The sequence below is a fragment of the Mytilus galloprovincialis genome, chromosome 4 (genome assembly GCF_965363235.1).
Source record: "Mytilus galloprovincialis chromosome 4, xbMytGall1.hap1.1, whole genome shotgun sequence".
NCBI lineage: Eukaryota > Metazoa > Mollusca > Bivalvia > Mytilida > Mytilidae > Mytilus > Mytilus galloprovincialis.
Genome location: NC_134841.1, coordinates 92,493,705 through 92,519,502, shown reverse-complemented (window position 1 = coordinate 92,519,502; position 25,798 = coordinate 92,493,705). Strand labels below are relative to the sequence as shown.

At 31.9% G+C, this 25,798-nt stretch overlaps 2 protein-coding genes across 3 annotated transcripts; one reads left to right on the top strand and one right to left on the bottom strand.

Annotated features, from left to right (window-relative positions):
• Positions 1-170: 170 nt before the first annotated feature.
• On the bottom strand, positions 171-3,627 carry LOC143073401 (uncharacterized). The gene is made up of 2 exons (XM_076248922.1): positions 3,485-3,627; positions 171-1,542 (listed from the first exon to the last, which is right to left on the bottom strand). Exon 2 carries the CDS (start codon positions 1,513-1,515, stop codon positions 733-735), a length of 783 nt encoding a protein of 260 aa, XP_076105037.1. The 5' UTR covers positions 1,516-1,542; positions 3,485-3,627; the 3' UTR covers positions 171-732.
• LOC143073400 (negative elongation factor A-like) lies at positions 3,583-25,798 on the top strand. 2 transcript variants are annotated; one of them, XM_076248920.1, is made up of 12 exons: positions 3,583-3,807; positions 6,823-6,855; positions 8,590-8,758; positions 9,150-9,311; positions 12,748-12,837; positions 13,394-13,536; positions 16,934-16,997; positions 17,857-17,984; positions 20,560-20,659; positions 21,531-21,790; positions 24,743-24,842; positions 25,564-25,798. In XM_076248920.1, the coding sequence occupies exons 1-12, from the start codon at positions 3,607-3,609 to the stop codon at positions 25,740-25,742; spliced, it is 1,629 nt and encodes a 542-aa protein (XP_076105035.1). In that variant the 5' UTR covers positions 3,583-3,606; the 3' UTR covers positions 25,743-25,798. The 2 variants fall into 2 exon arrangements, with proteins under 2 accessions (XP_076105035.1, XP_076105036.1); XM_076248921.1 differs by lacking the exon at positions 6,823-6,855.

The following is a 25,798-nucleotide window of genomic DNA, read 5'->3' as shown; positions in this document are numbered from 1 at the left end:
AATAATATTGATGGAGGAAGCCAGGGAACCTGAAGAGAACTACCAATCATTGTAAGGAAAACTGACAATCCTATTAAATTATGATTATAGAGTCAAGTGCACCTGCCCCGTCCAGGTTTCGAAATCACAACTTCAGTGTTGACAGGCTAGTGATACAGTTGTTTAACTACTTAGACTTCTTGGCCACCGAGACCACTTTAATATATAGAGATGTGCATGATACATTCATGACATTATAAAATCAGACAACCATAAATCACAGTGAAAATGAAAATAAAAATTAATAATGAGAGGGATAATGGATTGAAACTTGTTGATTACTGCATGAGGTCAGTCTTGGATCTTTTTTGAATATAGACCTTCAAAATTAACAATAAATTAAGGGTTTTTTCAAGGATTTTTAAATATTCAGATTTTTTTTGTGATATATAATTTATCATGTTTATGGACTTAAGGTTAAAGAAGGCTTACTAAAAATTAAAATGGGATAAATGAGCCATGAGCCCCAAATTTGTAGAAAATAAATCCTGATATTTAGTTCTGACTTTTGACATATCAAAGAAAAACATAAGCTATACAATCATTGACAATTACTGTTTGATGAAGTATTCTATGTGAAAAAAAAGTTAAGAGTAAAATAATTATATAAAACATTATACATGTACATGAGAAACTGTGTTCACTTCTAACATATTTAATAACAAATAAATTAAATGCAGTTTTTGGAATCCCTTAAATTGATAAGCCAACACTGGTTATATCATTGAATTTAACAAACTGTTTTAGAGATTTTGGTAAATATAACCTCTCAGTTCCATATATCACATTCCATTTGTTATCAAGTGCTTGTCTTAAAGCCATCCGACTGCAATGCTGAAGAGTTGGTACTTTACGTTTAAAATTGTCTAACCATTCCAGAAATTCTTTCCTTTCGTCATCATCAGGAATTTGTGCAATCTGCTGGTTTCTCAAGGTTTTATCTATCACAGCCATAACTTTCAAACAGTTATAAAATGGAGTCTGTTTATTTAAAACGGTGGTGAACATAGTTTTTCTAATATTTTCTGGATATTTAGCAAAGTTTGGGGTGGCTATAAGTAGAATCATTAATGTTTTTGGAGATACAGTATGATGCTGCAACCAGTGAGTAAAATCCCTTGTGAAAGAGACCCAGAAGTCATTTATAGACGTGGAACTTTTGTCATGTTGTAATAAGAATGCAATATCTGCATCATCATTTGTAGCTGCCCTGTGTAAAGAGGTGACACCAAAATCATTTGTTACAGAAGGATCTGCTTTGTATTCTATAAGTTTTTCAATAACAGGTTTGCTATAGTTATCCTTAGATACAGCTATATGTAAAGCAGTTTCTCCTCCTTGTTCATATACTCTAGAATTCACATTAAATCCAGACCTCAATATGTCCTCTATTAATGAAGCATCTTTTGAGGTTATTGCATTTATCATCTTTTTGGATGGTGGTAAATTATTCCTCAGCAAACTAAATAAATCCATATTTGTGGAATGTAGGTCCAAAAAAGTCTGCAAAAGAAATAAAAATAAAATAAACATATTTTAGTAATTATGACCAAATACCAAGTCAGATTCACCATTGTTCATTTCTTGGCTCAGTATCATACAACATTATTATCTAGGTCTTCAGCAAAAATGCTGGATGTTACCATCAATATATCAATCCATTATATTCATTTCTAATTTGTAGTACATAGAGGAATGAGAACATTTAGAAAATGTCAGAAATAAAAGTGGACCTTTCTAATTTAATATAGTGATTAGACATTGAAGTAGAAAATAGATTGAATCTTCAACAATATCATTTTTATAAGGCAAACAAAATTTTTGGTCTGGGGGAACACCTTTCTGTATTCCATTTTCTATTTCAGGATCTAATTCAAAATTTGATTAACTCAATCATTCATTGTCTTACAATTGTCCTGGGACTAAAAAAAAAATACACACAGATAAACAGTTCATAAAACACAACCTAGAAAACTAGAGACTGAGCAACATGAAAGTCATGAATCTGACTAAAACTAGGGTTGATCTAAGGTGCTTCTGAAGGGAAAGCAGATCCTGCCTCACATGTGGCACCCATCCTTTTGCTCATATTAGTGCAAACCTGGTAATAAGTCTAAATCCATAGGTCACATTCGGGGGAAAGGGGACAGGATTGTAATTATTAGATGTTAGTCAAGATATGAGGCACACTTAACTGTAACTGGTGTATCCTTTATCTCAAGTTTGATGGGATAGATGTGTTCAACATAGTCAAAAATTTTGAATTGTTTAGTGATCATGAGAAAACATCATTTCAATAGCGGAAGGTGAAGTTCAAGGATATTGCTAACTTCTTTTCTTTCTTCATAAGAAGTTTCTGTATGAAGTCAGTCTCATATGAATAAAGGAACAAGTCAGCAAGGAGAGGGGCACAGGTTGTTCCCATGAGAATGCTGATTGTTTGTTGAAAAATACATCCTCCTATTTTTACAAATATATTGTCAATCAAGAAATCAAGCATCTTGATTATCAAGATTATGTCATTTTCAGATAATTGTTTGTTTTGAATCAGAGTGACTTTTCATAATTTAGGATTTATTTGTCCAAAATGATGTCGCAACTAAATCTACAGGACCAACATCAGAAACATAACAGTATATTTTTTTAACATTTAAATATGTTTGAATTATAAACAATAATTGATAAGGACTCCATCGCCTATCACTGGTAACACCTGCCTTGTATTATAGTGAATCACTGAAAATTACTGGAGCTCCCCCCCCTTAAACGTGAGATCATTCAGTGCCCCCACCCCCTTATTAAAAGTTCTGGATCAGCCAGTGAAGACCACAGGGACTCGGTTAGCAGATTAAAATTTTGTAAATCAATGTTTTTAATTTATTTTTTATTATTTCCTGTCTATTTGCATTACTATATTAACGTATTTAAAGTTGCCATCACTATTTCTTTGTTTTCTGGCAATGTGCAGTTTACTATCCATATCCATATACTGAAAAAACCTAGGTTTTTCAGTATATGGATATGGATAGTAAACTGCACATTGCCAGAAAACAAAGAAATAGTGATGGCAACTTTAAATACGTTAATATAGTAATGCAAATAGACAGGAAATAATAAAAAATAAATTAAAAACATTGATTTACAAAATTTTAATCTGCTAACCGAGTCCCTGTGGTGAAGACAAGATACTTGTAGCAAAGATGCCATTCTTTTTTATTATAAAACAAAACAAATCAGGACAAACTCAGTTACTCTTTCAATTTATCTTTTAGTTTTAAATGTAAACAAAACATGATTTTTTTTAATGAATATTGTAATTAAACATAAATAAGGAATCAATATTTGCTGCCACTAACTGACACTGTTCTATAAATGATGATCAATGGTAGGTGTGGTTGACAAAATACAATTAATTGACAAGCCAAAAAGATAGTTTGACTTTTACCTTTTTGTAAACATTCGAAGTGTTTACTTTCTATTCAACCGGAAGTTTATGTTAATTAAAAGCTATTTTTATCACCCAATTGTTGTTTTCCTTTCATTTTATATTTCGGTAGCCTCTCCAAGATGGCTGCTGGTGACACAGCTCTGTGGCTGCACAACAAGCTAGGTTCTACCGACGATTTATGGTCCGGAAAGACAATATGTTCACAAATAAACCAAGCAAAATTACAAAATATCCAAGCTTGCTACAATGCACTTCAACCACACGTTAAAGTGAAGCTAATGTTGTCATTTCTGCACTTGCCGAGGAGGAATGTAGAGCAGGTAGATCAACTAAATCATGTTTCTATCTTCAAAACAATCCTTACAAATCTAGTGTCATAGTTGATCGTGAAAATTATTCCAATGAAGTAAAGCGTTATTTAGGGAAACAAGACGTTTCGGCCACGGTGCCGTGTACGTCCATGGTCGTTTCGGCCTTGGTCAATTCGGCCATGTTACATGTAATAAAATTATATTTTGATGCATATGACTTTCACTTATATACCTTTTATAACTTTATGAAAATTACTTTATTGCACTTTTATAGTAGTGATGTTTTATAAAAAAAAAACCAAGGTTAGATTACAAGTTTGCAATGTAAATGGATATTTTTTTGCATTTTGGCTCGTTATTGTATGTGCAAAATGCATTGGTTCTAGAGATATACATGTAGTAAATCTCTATGTTTTTTAAATTTTCCAAAGGCAAACTATATTTTTGTGATAAGGCCAAATAAAAATATATGTGTGGTTCCAGTTACATACTTTTACAAAATAGGGTCGGTAGGTCGGCAATTTTTTTTTTTTTTTTTTTTTTAATTTTTCCATTTGAATGTCAAAATCCGGAAAAAAATTGTGTGTTTACCGAAATTGTTTCCGGTATTATACACGCCCCATCCAGAAGTCCGCCATTTTTACATGTGTTTGGTTGTAAAATAAAGCGTCATGATATGTTTTTAGTTAATTTTGTTGCATTCTGTTATGAATTCTTGCATTTTAGCCATAACAGATACTTGTAATGAAAATTCAGATGACAGAAATCTATGAATTTAATTATTTAATTCACAATCCTCAAAATTTGATCGTTTGAAAATTTATTTTTCAGAAATGAAAAAAAAAGTTCTAGGGTCGGGGGGTTTTAACTAGCATACATGTGAACCTCCCGACGGGAGTACAAAACTCCCGTTTTCAGGGGTCCCCTCCCGTCCTCCCGTCGAAGAGAAAAAAATCCCGTGTAGAAAAAATTTCATGAATGAAAATTTTCAGTCGCCATTTTTACTATTTTGTTTACAAAATTTATCATTGAGATCGTAAAAACCCGAGATTTTTTAAGTCGTAAAAACACGAGGTTTATCGAATGTATCCGGTGTAACTGACATTACCTGATTACGCAACATGTGGAGATTTTAATTCTTGCTAAAGGCTAATTAACAAGTGATAATAGTTTGATTGAACAATCATAAGGTGTTTGTATATCAATTACTCGATGTGGCTTCTGTTTATGGCACACGCCAAGGATGATTAAAGGGAAATACTGATAAATACCGGCATTGATGGAAAATGGAATGTTGTTGTCCAAAAATTTATCGGAAGTTTTTTGATGCCGAGAAAAACACTTATTGTATATGAAAATCTCGAGATGAAAATACTGGAAAAAGGAATGGTTTCAGCTCAATGTGAGCTGTTTGCTACACAAGCTGACTGAAAAATTATATAAGCAAATTGATTATTTTGTACACCATTATGTGTTCAAAATGCCAAAACGACAGTTATCTTCAAAGACACCAGTTTCAAAACAACAGAAATATTTGACAAAGTTCAACAATGTTTGTTAATTTATTATTTATTTATTATGTAATAAATGTATAGCATAAATCTCTCTTATATATATCTCAAGCCAATGCCAATGAAAAACAAATAAAAAAAAGATTCTCATCAGCAATCAACAATGTAAAACAAAAGAAAAAAAGATTCTCATCAGCAATCAACAATGTAAAACAAAAGAAAAAAATATTCTCATCAGCAATCAACAATGTTAAATAAAAGAAAAAAAGATTCTTCTCAATTATTCCTTAATATATGCAGACTTTAACTAATGCCATTCACAAGGAAGATTGAAGAAAAAAACACATCATACGGTTAGTTTTACGACGAAAAATATGTCGATAAAAAACCTCCTGATCTGAGGTCCAATCTCCTGACCAAAATTTCCAAATCTCCTGATCTGAATTTTACAGTCCATCACATGTATGAACTAGGGTCGGTCGGGTTACTGGAACCACACATATATTTTTATTTGGCCTAAGGGATTCTGTGATTGTCCAAATTAGACAAGCACTGTAGAATTAGAAACAGGACATATGAACAGTTATCCCCAGCTTAGTATATATCTAGGATTTTGATTGTTTAAAGCACGTCGTTACAAAACCCATAGCCCCTGGGTGTTGCTAACCCATATCCCCGTACATTGCTCACCATTATCCCGGGGAACTTCACGCAAGGTTTCCTTAGTTCCATGATTGCTCCTTGTGAAATATTGAATTCTGTAGATTATCCATAATGTTTGTAATTAAATATTTAATTCATTAACAAGTTTGTCCTATTATGCCGATCATGTACACTCATTTCATTAAATGCATCACTTGATTGCCACATTTTCAAGGAATGGGACTACTGAACTAGCTATGCAATTGACCCAAGTTGACGTCACACCATCTATTGAGGGCCAAATTTGAATTAATCCAGTTTCTCTGTCTCCGTATTAAAAACATCTTATATTTGACTACCTGTAGGGTTCTACCAAAGGTACACCCTGTAAAAAATATGTTAAATTTCCAAATTTCAATAAAACTTTTTTAGATAATCAAAAAAACGTTTTCACGTTACACTTTGTACCCAAATTTCCATAAAACTCGCCCGATTCGGTCTAAAACCGGGGATATTTTAACACCCTTCAGTACCCTGTACACACTTCGGCTACGCCTCAGGGTGTACTTGGTTACTTCAGGGTGTTAAAATATCCATATCTACGGATATGAATGTAGATAACTCATATTGTACATGTTGACACAGTAATTGAATTTTTTCATCAAATGTCATTTATCTTCAATGAAAGTATAAAATGTATATTATTACATGTATATGATTATGAAATAGTTACAATATATAGATCTCAAAAGTTAAATAATACAACAGAAGCATCCAACAGTTTATTGCATGTTATTTCTATACATTGTTTACATACACATGACATATGCAAATGATATATGAATTATATACATGATATATAAATTGGTAGAGATATTCCAAACATTCCAAATGCCAAATGGAGGTAAGAATATTTGTTGATTTGATTTTTTTTTTATTTTTGTTGTTTATCTGTTAAATATCAAGAATAAACATGTACATTATAACAATCTATAAAGTGATTTTATATTATTTTACATACATGTGTATGTCTAAGTTTTCATGCAGACAGTAAAAAATAAAACTAAAACTAAACAATTGAATAGCTAAACTTGAGGAAATGTTTTTTATGTATTTGAAAGTTTCCTCAACACTTGGATATATATCATACATGATCATTTAATTGACTTTTTGCTCACAACCTTTTAGTACTAATTTTTTCAAGTAGAAGGAAAAGTGAAAATTATCATGCTTGGCACAATCATTTGCCTTAGATTAAGTCTTACATACATGACATACCATCAATTTATGACTAATCCCATTAAAAACTGTGTATATAAATGCCAAAAACGCCAATATTCATTGTGAAAATATTGAGAAAGATAATTAATACAATCATACAAAATCTATTTCAGAAAAAAAAATATATTTTAATTCATGTATAAGTTATATAACAGTTTTCAGTAGTCAAGGTGAAAATTTTGGTAAATTGAACATGGTTTTCAGCTGTTCATGTTTTTTTGCTTGATAATCATTCTTCAGTTATTTATTAAAGGGGCACTAGCTGTCAAATTCATGGTCACCGATTTGACTCAAATTCTCATATTTGATTTATAACAATGTAAAACATTTATCGAAACTATCAAAAGTCTAAAATAAACAGTTTACAGAGCATGGGGTAGATAATATATAGGTTCGTTTCGTGTGTATTTTAGTCCAGACGCCATCTAATTAACTATCGATTTGACCTCAGATGACCAATTAAGCGATGTAAACATAAATAAAGATATGAATAGATTAAACCAACACATGTAATTGGATTTTTATAGGTCTGTTTAATTTTTTTTTATAAATTAAAATTCTCAATTTCTCAATGCTTTTAACCGTATTAGAATGATTTCATGTGCATTGAATTAGTAATCAAATGATTTACCGTAGTTTCACTTTAATTGTTGACATTCTTTTTCTTTAAATAACCAGTACATGTACAATGCATACGTTGTCAATCTCTAGCGAGGGGTTAAATTGAAGTTCACATGAATACGGATTTAAAGAGGTTGACTCAACTCATTCACTTGCAAGTGAATAACTAATTATCAATGTTTCTTAGTGTAATTTGACAAAATTAAACCTTTTCGGCGGAAAAAAGCGAATTGTTATTTCACTATTTCACTTTCATTATTGATTGAACAAAAAAAATCAAACTTTAGATTTTTTATATATCTCGAAGCTAGTGCCCCTTTAACCAAATTAAAATATTTATTCTTAAAACCTTATATCTGATATTGTTCATCATTGAAGTCATTAATATTATGATTAGTCTTTTTGTTATTACAGTCAACGGGCAAATAGCTATTCTTGTATATCTGTCTTAAAACTGTAATGACTGTTTAGGCCTAAAAAACTAGTATGAATTTGTCCAAGTGAGCTAAGTTCACAGCTAACTGCTGAATATTTTCTACATGTAAGTTAGAATAAGAGCTATCAAACATTGCTTTTTGGTTAGATATGTATTGCAAACCTTTGAACTTGATTTCTTTATCTTATTCACATTCACATTACAGTTCTAAAGAATATTTTATTAGTATTAATATTTAAAGATTCTGTTACTAAACTTTCCATAAATTCAATTCAATATACTATATTTGCATGTTTTCAGTGGAGAGCCGATCTGGAAGAAATACTTTTGATGGCCACACATGACACTGACCAGTGGGTGTCCATGATTGGTGAAATTCTCAAGACATTTCCATCCATGGGAACATTAAATCTAGATCTGGAAGATAATGGCATCTTTTCAGAAATGACTTCCGACTTAAATAAAGCTGGTATGGTTTACCTCTCATATAAAAATGACAATTGTATCGATGATGATGATGTCTGTTTTAATATTATTTTATTTTGCTGATTTAACTTTAATACTTTTTAGTATATAGGTAAATATTTCTTATTTCTACAATAAGCCACAGCTATCAAAGGTTGCAATAAAAATGTTGAGGCCAACACATCAAATGTTAGAGTAAATAAAAAGAAAACCATAAACACAGTTATTTTTCATTTGACTTATCTTTCATGATCAAGCAAGTCTTTTTAAAAGGTCTTCATCACAAAAGCACACACACTATTATTGAAATTTACAACAAGCAGAGTAGCATGACAATGTTCATTTTAAAATATGATGCACTTTATTTAAATCATAAATTTTTGAATTAATTACAGTAAAGAAAGCAGCTGGAGCACGAATGTTACCATTGGAATGTCAGTTTCTGAACAAAACAGCATTGATTGCAGCTACAGGACAGCAGCCACAACCTATTAAACATTTTGCCTTGAAGAGAAAACCCAAATCTGCAATTCTGAGAGCTGAACTACTGCAAAAATGTAAGCATAACACAGTTCTTTAAGTTTGCATCTTTAAATCATAAAACTTTTGAATTCATGATTCACTCTTACCCACAATCCATGAAAATGAATACACAACAGAAGGATATCTAGAAACATTAACCCACAATCCATGAAAATGAATACACAACAGAAAGATATCTAGAAACATTAACCCACTAACCCACAATCCATGAAAATGAATACACAACAGAAAGATATATCTAGAAACATTAACCCACAATCCATGAAAATGAATACACAACAAAAGGATATCTAGAAACATTAACCCACAATCCATGAAAATGAAAACACAACAAAAGGATATCTAGAAACATTAACCCACAATCCATGAAAATGAATACACAACAAAAGGATATCTAGAAACATTAACCCACAATCCATGAAAATTAATACACAACAAAAGGATATCTAGAAACATTAACCCACAATCCATGAAAATGAATACACAACAAAAGGATATCTAATTCATTTACCTATGATCCATGAAAATGAATACACAACAAAAGGATATCTAGAAACATTAACCCACAATCCATGAAAATGAATACACAACAAAAGGATATCTAGAAACATTAACCCACAATCCATGAAAATGAATACAGAACAAAAGGATATCTAGAAACATTAACCCACAATCCATGAAAATGAATACACAACAAAAGGATATATAGAAACATTAACCTACAATTCATGAAAATGAATACACAACAAAAGGATATCTAGAAACATTAACCTACAATTCATGAAAATGAATACACAACAAAAGAATATATCTAGAAACATGCAACTTGTCAAAAGTTACTTTCTGTATTCTTAAGCAGTTTGGTCTCATGATTATGAGCCAACCCCCAATACATGGTCATAGGTCAATGTTGGGGTTAAATCAAAGATGTTATTGGTATTTTCTGTAAACATGGTAAAGACTAGTAGCATACAAACAGAAGAACATAGATATAAACAGTGATTTTGCTAGCGCTCGTCACTTTCGTATTTTACGAAAGAGTTTTCTCATTGACGAAAGTATTTTAAATCAATTTCGTCACTTTAATTTTGAAAGTGTAAAAAAAATTTCGCAATAAAAACCATAAATCTACCTGTCTTCATGTTTTTGACAAGTTTATGACCTCCAGGTAATTAACATTTTCAACAGGTGTTACAAGTTGTGATTACAACTAATCCGCTTATCGCCATCAGATGGGTCACTTATCTGTAATTTATTAATTAACCCCATCATTGAATGACCATCATATTTATTTCCCCAGGAAAATCTGTCAGTCGGCATTTCAACAACCAGGAGTATAATTTCGTCATTTAATAAAAAATGTAACAACCCGGACAGTTCGCATTTGAATTTCAATATTTCCCAAACGATCACAATCTGAAGTTAGTTTGTCGTAGATTCGTCATTCAAAGGCATTTTCGTCATATTTGATTTAAATTTTTCATCAAAAGCTTTCGACAATTTCCATTTAAAATAAAGAACTTTAATGTGTTTATTCAAAAAGTTCACGATGTTAAACAGGTGCTTCCTGTACTGTGTTCTACGCATGCGTGAAAGTATTCTTTTGACTATTTATAGACATTAAAAAGACTTTAAAAGTAAACGTAAAATATGAAATAATTTAAAATCAATTAAACGAGAGAGACAAATATATATCTCTTACTAAAGGAATTTAAATCGAAAAATGATAATTTTCTGATGAATCCGGACTCGTTTTGAATTTATTATCCACGTGTCACTTCCCGTTTTCGTTTCATTTTAAAACCGAAAGTAGTAAACATGATCTATTGTTGATTTGTTTACAACCTCCTTTCAGTCATTATAATCGTTCCAAAAAGGATTTTATACATTTCCAACTTGATAGAAATGATTTCCAAATATCGACTTAAACGTTTTATAAGGATAATGATTATGCAGTGAAATAATCATTGCAAATTAATTTCTGCTGTGATTCCTTGTTTAAAAAAAATAGAATCCAACTTTTGTTGATCAGGAATGACCCCTGGAACAAACTGAAGAGAAATTGTGAACTAAATTTCTGGATTCCATGTCAGAATCTTTCATAATGGCCAATACAGTCAAATCATACAATAACTGCCAATCATGCTGGTGCCTCAATCCCTTAAAATCTGACTAAGCTAGTAATATACTCATTGGTCCATTGCTTTTACACAAAATAAGGTTGATTTTAATAGCGCGCAAAAGTGACTAAAGCCCTCAAAATCCTAGCTTAAACCCTGGATATAAAGTACAGGGTCTATTTTGTTTATGCTGTTCTTTTTGGGGTAGGTCTCAATGAGATATACCTACATCTTTTAATTCCTAACTTTATATTACGTGTAGAAGTTTGTGAACTGGTTGGAACAGGGACTCAGTTATTTGCCCCATTGAAACGCATGAAAATCATAATAAATACAAAGGGTCCTGTTCAATTAATAATTTTGATAGCCACCTTGGGACTTCTGGTTCATGTTAGACTTTCATTTTGAAGTGTCTAGGTACAATGTCAGTGCCTCATTACCGGAATTCCATTGCAAAATTTTGTTTTGTTTGACAACAGGGTCAGTCTGTCTACTTCTGGTGAAGAATAAAGGCTAGAATTTAGGCAATTTATTCTATGTCCTGACGCCACAGATTACATTTAAATCAATCAAAATGTTTACAGAAATTCAAACTAGAAAGCCTACACTTTCAAATAAATCTACATTCAGTTACAGAACTAGTGATATCATAACACTACACAATTTTCAACAAAAGTTATCTTTTTTTTTTAAGAACTACATTTGTGGATACCGGACTGGTTGACGTCACTGGGATCCTATTCCTGTTATATAATGATAAACCTTCAAATTTCTCAAATGGACAGTTTAAACTAATTAGCAATTTGAAACAGCTAAAACAATAATATGGATAAATGAAGATGTGAAGTATGCATAATCTGACATCAACCCATTGACAAAAAGAAAAAGACTCTGGCAATTTCCAATTTTGCACAACCTGGAACCTTCCCGCTGAACATTTGTTATCAATTATACATCTATGTTTTTATGCCCCACCTAGAGGCATTATGTTTTTCGGTTTGTTGTCCATTTGTCATTTTGTCCTGCATCAGGTTAAAGCTTTTGGTCAAGGTAGTTTTTGATGAAGTTAAAGTCCAATCAACTTGAAACTTAGTACACATGTTCCTTATGATATGATCTTTCTAATTTTAATGCCAAATTAGAGTTTTGACCCCAATTTCACGGTCCACTGAATAAAAAATGAAAGTGCAAGTGAGGCATCCAAGTTCTATTATGGACACATTATTGTTAGTTGAATATTTAGATATTAAAAACATATATGTTGTGTCACAGATGTAGGTACATGTATATATAAATATATATTACTTGAAATGAACATTATTTGTTACAGCCACAGAAGTTGCCAGCAGTAAAAAAAATAATCCAAGCAGTAGTTTGCCACTGAAAGTCAGAAGTTTTGCTAAGAAAATGGATGATGCAAGTATGTATGAACTATTTTGGTTTTAAACAGTGTGTAAGGATTTGTGTTTTGTGAAATTGTGAGCAAAGTCACCACATATCTTTTTTATCAATCTCTGAGGGTACCACCTGAACTGTGCTTTGGTATTTGCATAATGCATAACAATACCTATTTTTAATGTAAATTTCCAGTTCATAAATTTCCATAATTTTCCTAAAGCAAAGGTTGCAATTCTTTTAGACGAAGTTGATCTTTACAGCCACTGGTCAGTGTCATGTGTGGCCATCACTTCAAATAATTCTAACTGTAACACAGGGGATTTTCAAATAAAACATAAACTAGATGCAGTATACATTTTTATTGGGAAGTTTTTTCAGATAATTGAGGGGGGAATTAAAGTTTTCCATGTTATAGGATTAATAAAATTAGTTTTGTTTGGAAAGATTTTGGTTTTGTTTATAAATACCCCTTTATTACAAAATGTATATACAATGTTTATATGGTATTTAGTACTATTTACTGACTGCATTTGATTGGATTTATATAAATTCATCATATATAATTTGGACTTATTTAGCACCACTTAAAGGACTGCCAAATAGGACCCCACCATCTAGTGGATTTCGATCACCAGGAACTTCTGGTCCAAGCAGAGTCATTCCTACATCCACAGCACCTATAGCTAGGCCTACATCAACACGCAAAGATGTTGGTATAAAGGTGAGAGTGATCTTCGTGTAATTTTAGATGTTTTTGTTGTCTTTCAGTGCCATCAAAAGAAGTCTATATTCTTCATTTTAACGATGGATTACATTTATAACTATAACTGGATATTGAATAAAGAAATCCAATTTAGAGAAGCAAGGCATATATATATATTAGAAGATTTGGGTTAAAAACTTTAATTTATCATAGAGGCACACATGAAGGAAAAAAATGATTGATTGTAAATCTTAAATTCTAAATGACAAACCTTTATAATATTAATGGATTCATAAGTGCTGAGCAAAATGGTTTTTATATGACCGCAAAAATTGAAAATTTTTTGGTCGTATATTGGTATGATGTTGGCGTCGTCGTCTGAATACTTTTAGTTTTCGCACTCTAACTTTAGTAAAAGTGAATAGAAATCTATGAAATTTTAACACAAGGTTTATGACCACAAAAGGAAGGTTGGGATTGATTTTGGGAGTTTTGGTCCCAATATTTTTGGAATTCGGTGCCAAAAAGGGCCCAAATAAGCATTTTCTTAGTTTTCGCACTATAACTTTAGTTTAAGTAAATAGAAATCTATGAAATTTTGACACAAGGTTTATGACCACAAAAGGAAGGTTGGGATTGATTTTGGGATGTTTGGTTTCAACAGTTTAGGAATTAGGGGCCAAAAAAGGGCCCAAATAAGCATTATTCTTGGTTTTTGCACAATAACTTTAGTATAAGTAAATAGAAATCAATGAAATGTAAACACAAGGTTTATGACCACAAAAGGAAGGTTGGGATTGATTTTGGGAGTTGAGGTCCCAACAGTTTAGGAATTAGGGGCCAAAAAGTGGCCCAAATAAGCATTATTCTTGGTTTTCGCACCATAACTTTAGTATAAGTAAATAGAAATCTATGAAATTTAAACACAAGGTTTATGACCATAAAAGGAAGGTTGGGTTTGATTTTGGGAGTTTTGGTCCCAACAGTTTAGGAATAAGGGGCCCAAAGGGTCCAAAATTGAACTTTGTTTGATTTCATCAAAAATTGAATAATTGAGGTTCTTTCATATGCCGAATCTAACTGTGTATGTAGATTTTTAAGTTTTGGTCCCGTTTTCAAATTGGTCTACATTAAAGTCCAAAGGGTCCAAAATTAAACTAAGTTTGATTTTAACAAAAAATGAATACTTGGGCTTTTTTGACATGCTGAATCTAAACATGTACTTAGATTTTTGATTATGGACCCAGTTTTCAAGTTGGTTCAAATCAGGATCCAAAATTATTATATTAAGTATTGTGCAATAGCAAGAAATTTTCAATTGCACAGTATTCAGCAATAGCAAGAAATCTTCAATTGCACAGTATTGTGCAATAGCAAGAAATTTTCAATTGCACAGTATTGCGCAATAGCAAGAAATCTTCAATTGCACAGTATTGTGCAATAGCAAATATTTTCAATTGCACAGTATTGCGCAATAGCAAGAAATATCTAATTGCACAATATTGTGCAATAGCAAGAAATTTTCAATTGGAGTTATCTTTCTTTGTTCAGAATAGTAGTTGAATCAACTTAAATCATTGTTTTATACAATATACAATGTATATTCACTTTTACTACCAACCAATCTTTACCATTCAGTGATAACAAGCACCTTATTTTACATTTTAATATTTTATGATGTATTTAAAAGAGTAGTTATTGTTGCAAACTCCATTAGAAATTTGAATTGATATCAATTTTGTAAAAAGGGAAAGGGGGATGTGAAAAAAAAAATGGGGGGGGTTAAATTTTTCTCATTTTAGATTTCATAAATAAAAAGAAAATGTCTTCAAACATTTTTTTGAGAGGATTAATATTCAACAGCATAGTGAATTGCTCAAAGGCAAAAAAAAAAATTTTAAGTTCATTAGACCACATTCATTCTGTGTCAGAAACCTATGCTGTGTCAACTATTTAATTTTAGATTTAAATAAGTTTGAAGAAGAAATCTTTAATTGATTTGTAAAATCTTGACATTTGTTTTGTGTAAAAAACCCATATATTGTCAAAAATTTGATCACAATCCATATTTAGAGCTGTATCACGCTTGAATGTTTTGTCCATACTTGCCCCAACTGTTCAGGGTTCGACCTCTGCGGTCGTATAAAGCTGCACCCTGCGGAGCACCTGGTTAAGAGTTCAGAAAAAATACAGAATTTTGAATATTTGACTGAAATATTTTATACAGAAATGGCATTATTCCATAAAAGTGAAGTATTCTGTCAAAGAAGAGTTGAGTGCTCAACATTGTCTGTCGTCACTGAAAAGAGTTGATTATGTCTGTCGTCACTGAAAAGAGTTGATTATGTCTGTCGTCACAGCAAAGTGTTCACTCTGTTTGTCTGACAGAGTTCAGAAGACATAAAATGCTCAATGTAAGACTTATTGAAAATGTCTATAGACTTCATTTTTACCAATTTGTGATTTTGGTAGTATTGTTGCATAACAAAATTACCAAAACTACAAATTGATATGCTTACTTAGTTATTAAGAATATACGGCATATGCCTGTTGAAGACGTATAAATTATCAACATACTAACAGAGGTCTTATAATCGAAATCATTTTCTGAAAATAGAAGTTATTACAACAAGGACTCTTTGGATTTATTTCGATAAAGAAAAGCATGGTGAATTTCTATGGTTAGCAATCTCTGTAGGTACAAAAAATATACTTTTTTTTCATTTTAAGTCTATATATGAATTAAATTGGTTGTGTGGTATTGATCAAACAGACAGCAATCCACAACCAAAAAAAAACCACCTGCCATACAGTCTTCATCAATAGACAAGTGTTTAAATACAATACGAAAAAAGTATGTTTTCTAAATATTTTTTCACTGTAAACCTTACTCATTACTATACACTTAGTAAATCCTCAAAATTTGTACTTTAGGATAAGAATTGGGAAACATCTATTTCCTTTTTGAGCTTATTTTCAGAAATGTCAAATACCTTCTTTGTAAGTGGTGATACTCCGAATTAACAATGTGTTGAATTAACTTAATTTCCATCACAAGTTTCTCCAGTACTAATGAACAGAATTGCTTCATATTTGGATAGCAACTTGATAGTGACGAGTTGTAATGAGTGATTGCTTTTAGGTTCTTGCAGACACCAACATCCTGTAAATTCATAGTTTGAACTTTTTAATAAAATGAATATTTTTTGTTAGACATTTCTTCAATGTTTATATGAACAGAATGACTATATCTAGTCAGCTTCTTGGGAGATGACTTTTTATATGTGTAAGTGCTTTTGTAATCAGTTAGACACTTATATGCATGCCAATTCATAGGTAATATTAGCCAGTATAGTGCAGGACTATTGCGCAAATATAAGTCATTTGTTGATAAGATTGATTGTTTATTGTATAGTTACTTGACATGGAAGAATTACCACTTGGTGCAAAAGAGGCAAAGAGAAGGAGAAAAATTGCAGGTAAACAGTTGTATATTATATTTTGACTTGACCATAGATTGTATAAAAATAAAGACGCATTAAGGTGGTACCCAACACTTTCACTAAAATTAATTTGGCTCGTTTAATTTTCATAAAATTTTGACAAAGTATTTACTTTGACCCTTAAACAAAAATATAAAAATTTCAAAAATTTTGAACCAACCGTTTTGTCAGAAAAATTACACTGGTTATATAGCAGTTTGACAAACACCAATTTTGATCATTGAGAAGCTTAATACTCCATTTACAACACAACGTAATCAAAACGTTTAGCTGACTTTACAGAGTTATCTCCCTGTTGTGTTAGGTACCACCTTAATTGGATGCAAAATATACAATTTATTCAACACACATACATTTTATTTTATATTCACTTTAAATTCTGATTCCAAATCATTTTGGGAAGATACAAAGGATCCTCTACCTGTTCAAATGAAGCTTCTGGTCAAGAAAATGACCTATTTCAAACACTAGAGTTTCTTAAAATATAACTTGGTAGCAGAAGCCTTAGATTTTTGCTTATAGCTGATAGCTATCAAATGCTTGTACCATTTTACAATTAAATGATCATAGATTTTCTGTCAAAATCAAAATGTGTGTGATGATTTTTATGATTAAAAAGCAGAGTGTTAACTGAGTTCAGAGGAATTAAGAGAAACACAAAAAAATACAAACTAGGTGGATGACCTGCACTTTATGATATTTGTGTACCGTAATAAATTTTCACCATAATATTTATCATAAAATGTGATAATGGCAACAACTGTAAACCCGGGATTTAGTCATGTAAAAAAATACATGTGATGATTTTGATTTTATTGGTCTTGATGTCTTGCAGAAATGGAGGCTGCAGAGATAGCTAAGAAAGAAAAGGAGGCTGCAGCAGCTGCTGCTGAACAAGCCGCTGCAACAACAGCAACCTATACACCAGACTATGCTGCTGGACTGGTAAATCCTGCCCCATCAGTAAGTAACAGTAACCTATACACCAGACTATGCTGCTGGACTGGTAAATCCTGCCCCATCAGTAAGTAACAGTAACCTATACACCAGACTATGCTGCTGGACTGGTAAATCCTGCCCCATCAGTAAGTAACAGTAACCTATACACCAGACTATGCTGCTGGACTGGTAAATCCTGCCCCATCAGTAAGTAACAGCAACCTATACACCAGACTATGCTGCTGGACTGGTAAATCCTGCCCCATCAGTAAGTAACAGTAACCTATACACCAGACTATGCTGCTGGTCTTGTAAATCCTGCCCCATCAGTAAGTAACAGTAACCTATACACCAGACTATGCTGCTGGACTGGTAAATCCTGCCCCATCAGTAAGTAACAGTAACCTATACACCAGACTATGCTGCTGGACTGGTAAATCCTGCCCCATCAGTAAGTAACAGTAACCTATACACCAGACTATGCTGCTGGACTGGTAAATCCTGCCCCATCAGTAAGTAACAGCAACCTATACACCAGACTATGCTGCTGGACTGGTTAATCCTGTCCCATCAGTAAGTAACAGTAACCTATACACCAGACTATGCTGCTGGACTGGTAAATCCTGCCCCATCAGTAAGTAACAGTAACCTATACACCAGACTATGCTGCTGGACTGGTAAATCCTGACCCATCAGTAAGTAACAGTTATCTATACACCAGACTATGCTGCTGGACTGGTAAATCCTGCCCCATCAGTAAGTAACAGTAACCTATACACCAGACTATGCTGCTGGACTGGTAAATCCTGCCCTATCAGTAAGTATTCTCCTGATGCTGAGCAAGCCTCAACATCAACAGTGTCTTATGCCCCAGATTATGCTGCTGGCTGGGTAAATCATGCCCCTTCAGTAATTAAACCCACTGCTAGGGAGCAAGCCTCAACATCAACAGTGTCTTATACACCAGACTATGCTGCTGGACTGGTAAATCCTGCCCCATCAGTGAGTATACCCTCTGATCAGGGGTCGAATTTAAGCTTTTTTGTGTACTGGCCAGCCAGACCAGTGGACTGAAAACTCTACTGATCAGGCTCCAAATCTACTAGTCCTGCAAAAACTACATTCATTTGGCAAACATTAATATAAATGATAGATGTTTAATTTTATTTTGATGCTTTCGTTTACATAAGTTAGACAGGAACAAAGGGATAGTCTTGATTCTGATTTTGAGAAAGGTTTTGATAATCTCAATGATTTTCTTTATGAAAATCAGGATCAAATTTGAAATTTGACGATCCAGTTATGAAAATACATTTCCTATCTAGGTCTGTCACTGCAAATTTTTCACATGTTGTACAGTTCATTAAATTCCAATCTACTATATAATTCAACCATTCCCGATCTTTTTCCCATGATGTTTGGTATTTGCGTTTCCTTTTGTCAATTTCATATACTTTTTTTTTATCTTCCTTTTGAGTTTCACTTATTTTAATTTTTTTGTCTGGTGGTTTAATTCCTTCCAAAAATTTCCACATTTTATATTGTTGTGAAGGACGCTCACCCGAGATATTAATTAACTTGATCAATTGTAATACCCCCCAGTACCATGTAATTGATTTCACAGGTAAATTGTTTTATAAAGAAACAGAGATTGCAATGCAATCAGTGATTTTTATGCCCCACCTACGATAGTAGAGGGGCATTATGTTTTCTGGTCTGTGCGTCCGTTCGTTCGTCCGTCCGTCTGTTCGTTCTTTCGTTCGTCCGTCTGTCCCGCTTCAGGTTAAAGTTTTTGGTCGAGGTAGTTTTTGATGAAGTTGAAGTCCAATCGACTTCAAACTTAGTATACATGTTCCCTGTGATATGATCTTTTAAATTTTAATGCCAAATTAGAGGGTTTACCCCAATTTCACGGTCCACTGAACATAGAAAAAGATAGTGCGAGTGGGGCATTCGTGTACTGGGGACACATTCTTGTTATCGACAAATTTCTACTGGTCCACCAGACCACCAGCTGACAAAATCTACTGGTCCAATGCACATTCTACTGGTCCTGGACCACCGCTAATTTCAACCCCTACCTCTGATGCTGAGCAATCTGCTGCTTCAACACATCCTAAACACCAGACTATGCTGCTGGCCTGGTAAATCCTATCCCATCAGTAAGTTAATCCACTGCTAGCAAGCAGGCCTCAACATCAACAGTGTCCTATACACCAGACTATGCTGCTGGTCTGGTAAATCCTATTTTATCAGTAAGTAATCCACTGCTGCTGTACTGGAAGTCTCAACAATGACAACAGTATACCATAATCCAGAGACTATACTGCTGGACTGATAAATTCTGGCCCACCAGTGTGTATACCCACTGTTGCTGAGCAAACCTAAACATCAACAGTGTCCTATACACAAGACTAATTTTTGGCTGATACCTCCTGCCCCTTCAGTTATTACGCCAAGTGCTACAGGAAAGGTTACTACAGCAAGGTTTACCCCCACAATGCTTAAACAAATATTTAAACTTCCAAAAGAAGAATTCTATATATTTTAGTGTTTTTATAAGAATTTATTTTGAAGATAATAATGTTTGTCATTTCAGAAACTTCCAGCAATACAAGCCATTGTTACTGGGACTACCCCATCACTTGGGCCTTCAGTGTCATATGTTCCACAGATTAGAACTAATACACAGCTTACAGGTGAGTTGTTTGTAAATTAAGAATTATCGTTGATACTTGATTAAAATATGATCCTTCTGATGAGGTTTTGAATATCAGAAATCTAAGACTCAAGCTTTGATCCTGGAGTTGAATGATTTTTGCCATTTCTTCTGATGTGAAAATTGTCTGTTTCATTTCTGCAGATGTTAAAATGAGTTATCTTTTCTAACTAGATTAAGGCACTCTTGTTTTATCTTTACCTATTGTAAATGAAGTAAGTAATATTTAGGTTGCTGTTCAAGTTTTTCAGACATCAATAAATTTGTCAAATCTTTATGAAATTTATTGGAGTTATTATCCTTAGATGAGAATTTTTACCAAATTGTCTCCCCTTTTTTCCTTATATCTTAAAAAACATTAAATATAGATAATACTTGAATAAGAAAAAAATGATCAACAAGACAAGATATACAAATAAATCTAATGGTAAAAATCATCAGTTCACTTCTTATAGGAGTTATTGCTTTCTGATGCCTCTTTACTTGAAAATTGTTACGTATAGATGGTCACTTTAAATAGTAAAAATGTTCTGCAAGACAAGATCTACATATAGATCATATAGTTGGTAGACTCATTACAGGAGTAATTGGCTTTAAATGATGATTTATTTTTTTACCCTTTTTTTGTGTTTGGCCAAAAAAGGAAAGATAGAAAGAAAGTGTAAACAGTAGAGATTATCAACAAAAAATACAATGTAAGAAATTGTCCATTGTTGAAAAAGCACACAGGCATTTTTGGATTTTAGTTTGTTCATCTTACAAAAATGGCAAAAACAAAGGCATGTAAAAATTTCTACAATTACAGTAATTTTTGTACTGATTCTGACAAATGCTTTTTCGTGTTTACACAGCACCACTTGCAATGACATCAGCAACCAGAACACAGCAGGCTAGGGATAATTTACAGCAACAGTTAGAACAACAGTTAGGCCAATCACAGATCAGAACACAGTCATCACTGCCTGTCCAATCACAGAATCCATTACAACCTACTCCTGTTTCATTACCTGGACAACCACCTACACAACCAATACAGCAATTAAACAATCAACAGCCTCAGCTGCAGACACCACAGCAGCAAAATGCTCCAAAGAAAGGATTATCTTTGACAGTAAGAGCAATAAATTTGTATTTCTCTGTTGTAGGCCATGAAATTATTTATTAATGATATTCCTGACCATCAGGGATGGGGTAATTGAAAATGTAATGGTAATTAAGTGTAATGCATTACAATTTTCCATGTAATTGAATGTAATGTGTAATTGAGCATTATTTTAATTACATGTAATGGTAATTTAATTAATTACATTGAAAAAAGCATGTAATGCTCAATTACTTTTGAATTACATTTGAATTACATGTACTTATATTGTGTAAAAGATAAGGATTTGTGTTTAATAATATAAATTGTTAAATTATATTTAATTTTAAAATATTGATATCACATACTTCTTTAATATATGAAGTCTGTAATTTATTCTGAAGTTTTTATATTATTTATTTGACCTACAGAATTTTTTTTCTGAATAGTCTTATAATTAAAAAAAATGTGAGAATATTTATATATGTGTTGTTCAGTTTTTTTAGAAAGATCTTTGTTAACTAAATAGATTGATAAGTTATTAACCACCTTGTTAAACAAAACCAAAAAAAATGTGTCACAGTGAATTTTTTTTCTTATACAGGTAATTAGAATTTAAAATCACTGCACACAATCATTTTGGCAAATTAGTATACACAAAAGGATTATAGAAATAAAAATTAATAGCTGTAAAAACAAACAGCAATTAATCAGATTAAAATGTCAAGGGACAATGCCACTTTTACGTGTATTTTTATCTAATTAGTGAAATACATGTATTGCTAATATTTAGACATTATGTACATTGTTTGTACTAAAAATTATTTTCAATATTGTGACAAGCACACTATTTAATATTTTCAAAGTAAAAAAAAAAAAAACTTTTAATTTATTTATAATTTCTTTATTTATATTATGTTTTATTTAAATTATTTCATTTATGAGATGTCAAAATACCCCTTAATGTATTGGCAAGTAATTATGAACAAATTCCCTCTCCTATCAACACATCTTCTAATCATGGAACTTCCATGTTCTAAATGGTTCTGATCAAGCAATATCTGCCACATAAGCTCCTGTCGAAAAACTTTAGAATTGCTGTCAAAGTGTTCAGACCAGAGATATGCAGACTAAATGACAAAACATTAAAATTACTAATAATTATCAAATGCAACGCTTGAATTATGCTTATTGGTATGTCATGCATATTTTACACATGGATTTTATATACATGTATAATATTGTTAAAAAAATATTATGATAAAATGTAATGTGTAATTTAATTAATTACTTTAGTAAAGTAATTGTAATTTAATTAATTACATTTCAAAAACTGTGTAATGTGTAATTAGTGTAATTGATCATTTTTGCAATGTAATGTGTAATTTAATTAATTACATTCCAATGTAATTGACCCCAAGTCTGCTGACCATGCATATAATTGTCCATTATTAAACATTCTATGCGTTTATATTAGTATCTCACACCCAAACCTTATGAAATGTATGCATGTTGTACATTAAAGTAAACTTTTTACAATTTGTGCTGTTAATTGCCGGGTTATTTTGCCCCTCAACCCCCACATCATCTGCGTTGTCCAAGGACATTTGGTTTTTGCACAATAACTTTGGTATTAGTAATTAGAAATCTTTGGATTTCAACAAAACACAAGGTTTATGACCACAAAAAGAAGGTTGAGATTGATTTGTGGGGTTATGATCTAGTTTAGGTAGGAATTAGGGGCCAAAAAGGGACCCAAATAAGCATTTTTTTAGTTTCCAGACTATAACTTGTGGAATGGTATATGGATCTCTCTGAAATTATAACACAAGTTTTCTTACAACAAAGAGATGGTAAAAATTGGCTTTGGGGTTTAGGAATTAGGGGTAAAACAAGGATGTCCTGGTTCAAGAACAATTACTTTAGTACAAAAACATTTTTAATTACTTCCCTTACACTGCTTTTAAATTTTGTATAAAGAAATGTTGTATTGTCTTGAGGTGATTAACTATCAATTTATTTTTAGAAGTTACTATTTTAAAAATGCTGATAAAGGTATTTTAATTTTAACTATGATTATGTATGTCATTTTCTATTTCAAGACTTTAATGATGTATTTAAATGGGTAATTATGGTTTCAAACTCCATTGGAAAGTTGAATTAAGATGATGACCATGTCCTGAGGGAAAAAAAGAGGGAAAAAAAGGGGGGTGAAAGTTGGAAAAAAAATTGGAGGGTGGGGACAATTTGTTCACAAGATTTCAGAAATTAAAAGAAAATTTTTGATAAAAAAAAGGAGGGAGGGAGGTCAATTTGCACCAGCATAGTGTATTGCTCAAAAGCAAAAAGAAGAATATAGATTATAATCCATAACCAATTCAATATCTTTGACTACGCTTATTCTGTGTCAGAAACTTATTATGTGTTAAATACTTAATTACAATCCAAATTCAGACCAGTATCAAGTGTGAAATATTGTGTCCATTTTTGCACCAACTCTTCAGGGTTGACCCTCTGCAGTCGTATCCAGCTGTGCTAAGTGAAACCATTTATTCCCATAGTTGTACTTTAACCAATGGATGGTTAAAAAAATGTTTCGCAATATTATGTTGCAATGTGGACAAAATTTTCATTAATTTCCCTTTCTTTAAACAAAAAAGAGACTGAGAGATGTGTCACAGTGAAACATATGTTAATGACATACCATAAACAGCAGTTGATATTTTTCTTAAACAAACAAATACTAAAGCATCGTTTACATGATTTCCAAACAAATTCTTTTCTGAGGAACATATATTCTGTCATTTACTGAAGAATATAGGTAATCTATTAATGAAAATTTAAATTGTCAACATTAAAGGTCTCATTGATGTAGTTCAAAATTTAGCTGGACAACAAAACCTGTCTTCCAAAAGACCAATTAACATTATTTCAGAAAAAGTTACCATTATACAGTCTATCAACATTGTTGTTTTATTTCAGAGAGAACAAATGTTAGAAGCACAAGAAATGTTTAGAACATCCAATATTGTGACGAGACCTGAAAAGGCATTAATTTTAGGGTTTATGGCTGGTTCCAGAGGTATGTTATGAACCGGTTATAAAATTAAGATCATGTATGTTCTTACTAACTTTGTGTAAAAGAAATTATTTGTTGATATTCTTTTGTTTTAGTAGCTTGATTATTGCAATTTTTATAAAAAGAGATCAAACTAGTCTATGTGATCTTAAAAACATAGTTTGATAAATTTGTGTCATACAAACTTCTAGAATTTAAAGAATTTATTTTTTTGTAATAAGCAGCTTTGAAAATCAATTAAACTATGTTAAACATTTCAATCAATTTGTGATTTCTGGTGTAAAGTTAGAGAAAAAACATAGAAATGTAAGTAGCCATTATTCATCTGAGCTAGCTTTAAGTTAAAAGGAATGAATTAAAGATGTTGGGTATATGTCAATGAGTCAGAAATCTAACAACAAAAATAACCAAAACACATATTGAGGCAACTTGCAGTCATCCAAAGACATGTGTTAATACAATATTTCAAGACTTAAATCATCCTGAGTAAACCACATTTTGTATTTTCAATAATTTGAAGATGCATTTCTTTTTGTGTATTTTAGTTGTTATAGGTTGTGGATAGTATTAACTCTGAAAGTTAATTCAGTGTGTTTTTGTATGTTTTCTTGATACTCGTGTCCTATTATTAAAGCACAAAATAAGTGATGATTTTGTGTTTTTTATCTTAATATCCCCAGCCCTCAGAAAAAACAGTGTGATATATATATATTTTTTTTTGTAGACAACCCATGCCCACAACAAGGTCATATTTTAAGTATACGACTTAGTGAAACAAAGGAGATGGTACTACAGGCAGATAGTACAAGTAAACCTATGTTAGCTGATGTGTTTTTCCAAATGAACTATCAAACTGGGGAATGGAAAAGGATTAAAAAATATCGGGAATGTGAACAATCATAAATTGTTGCAATTGTTATTGTTATTTATTAATAAAATGTCATGTGTTGTTTTATAAA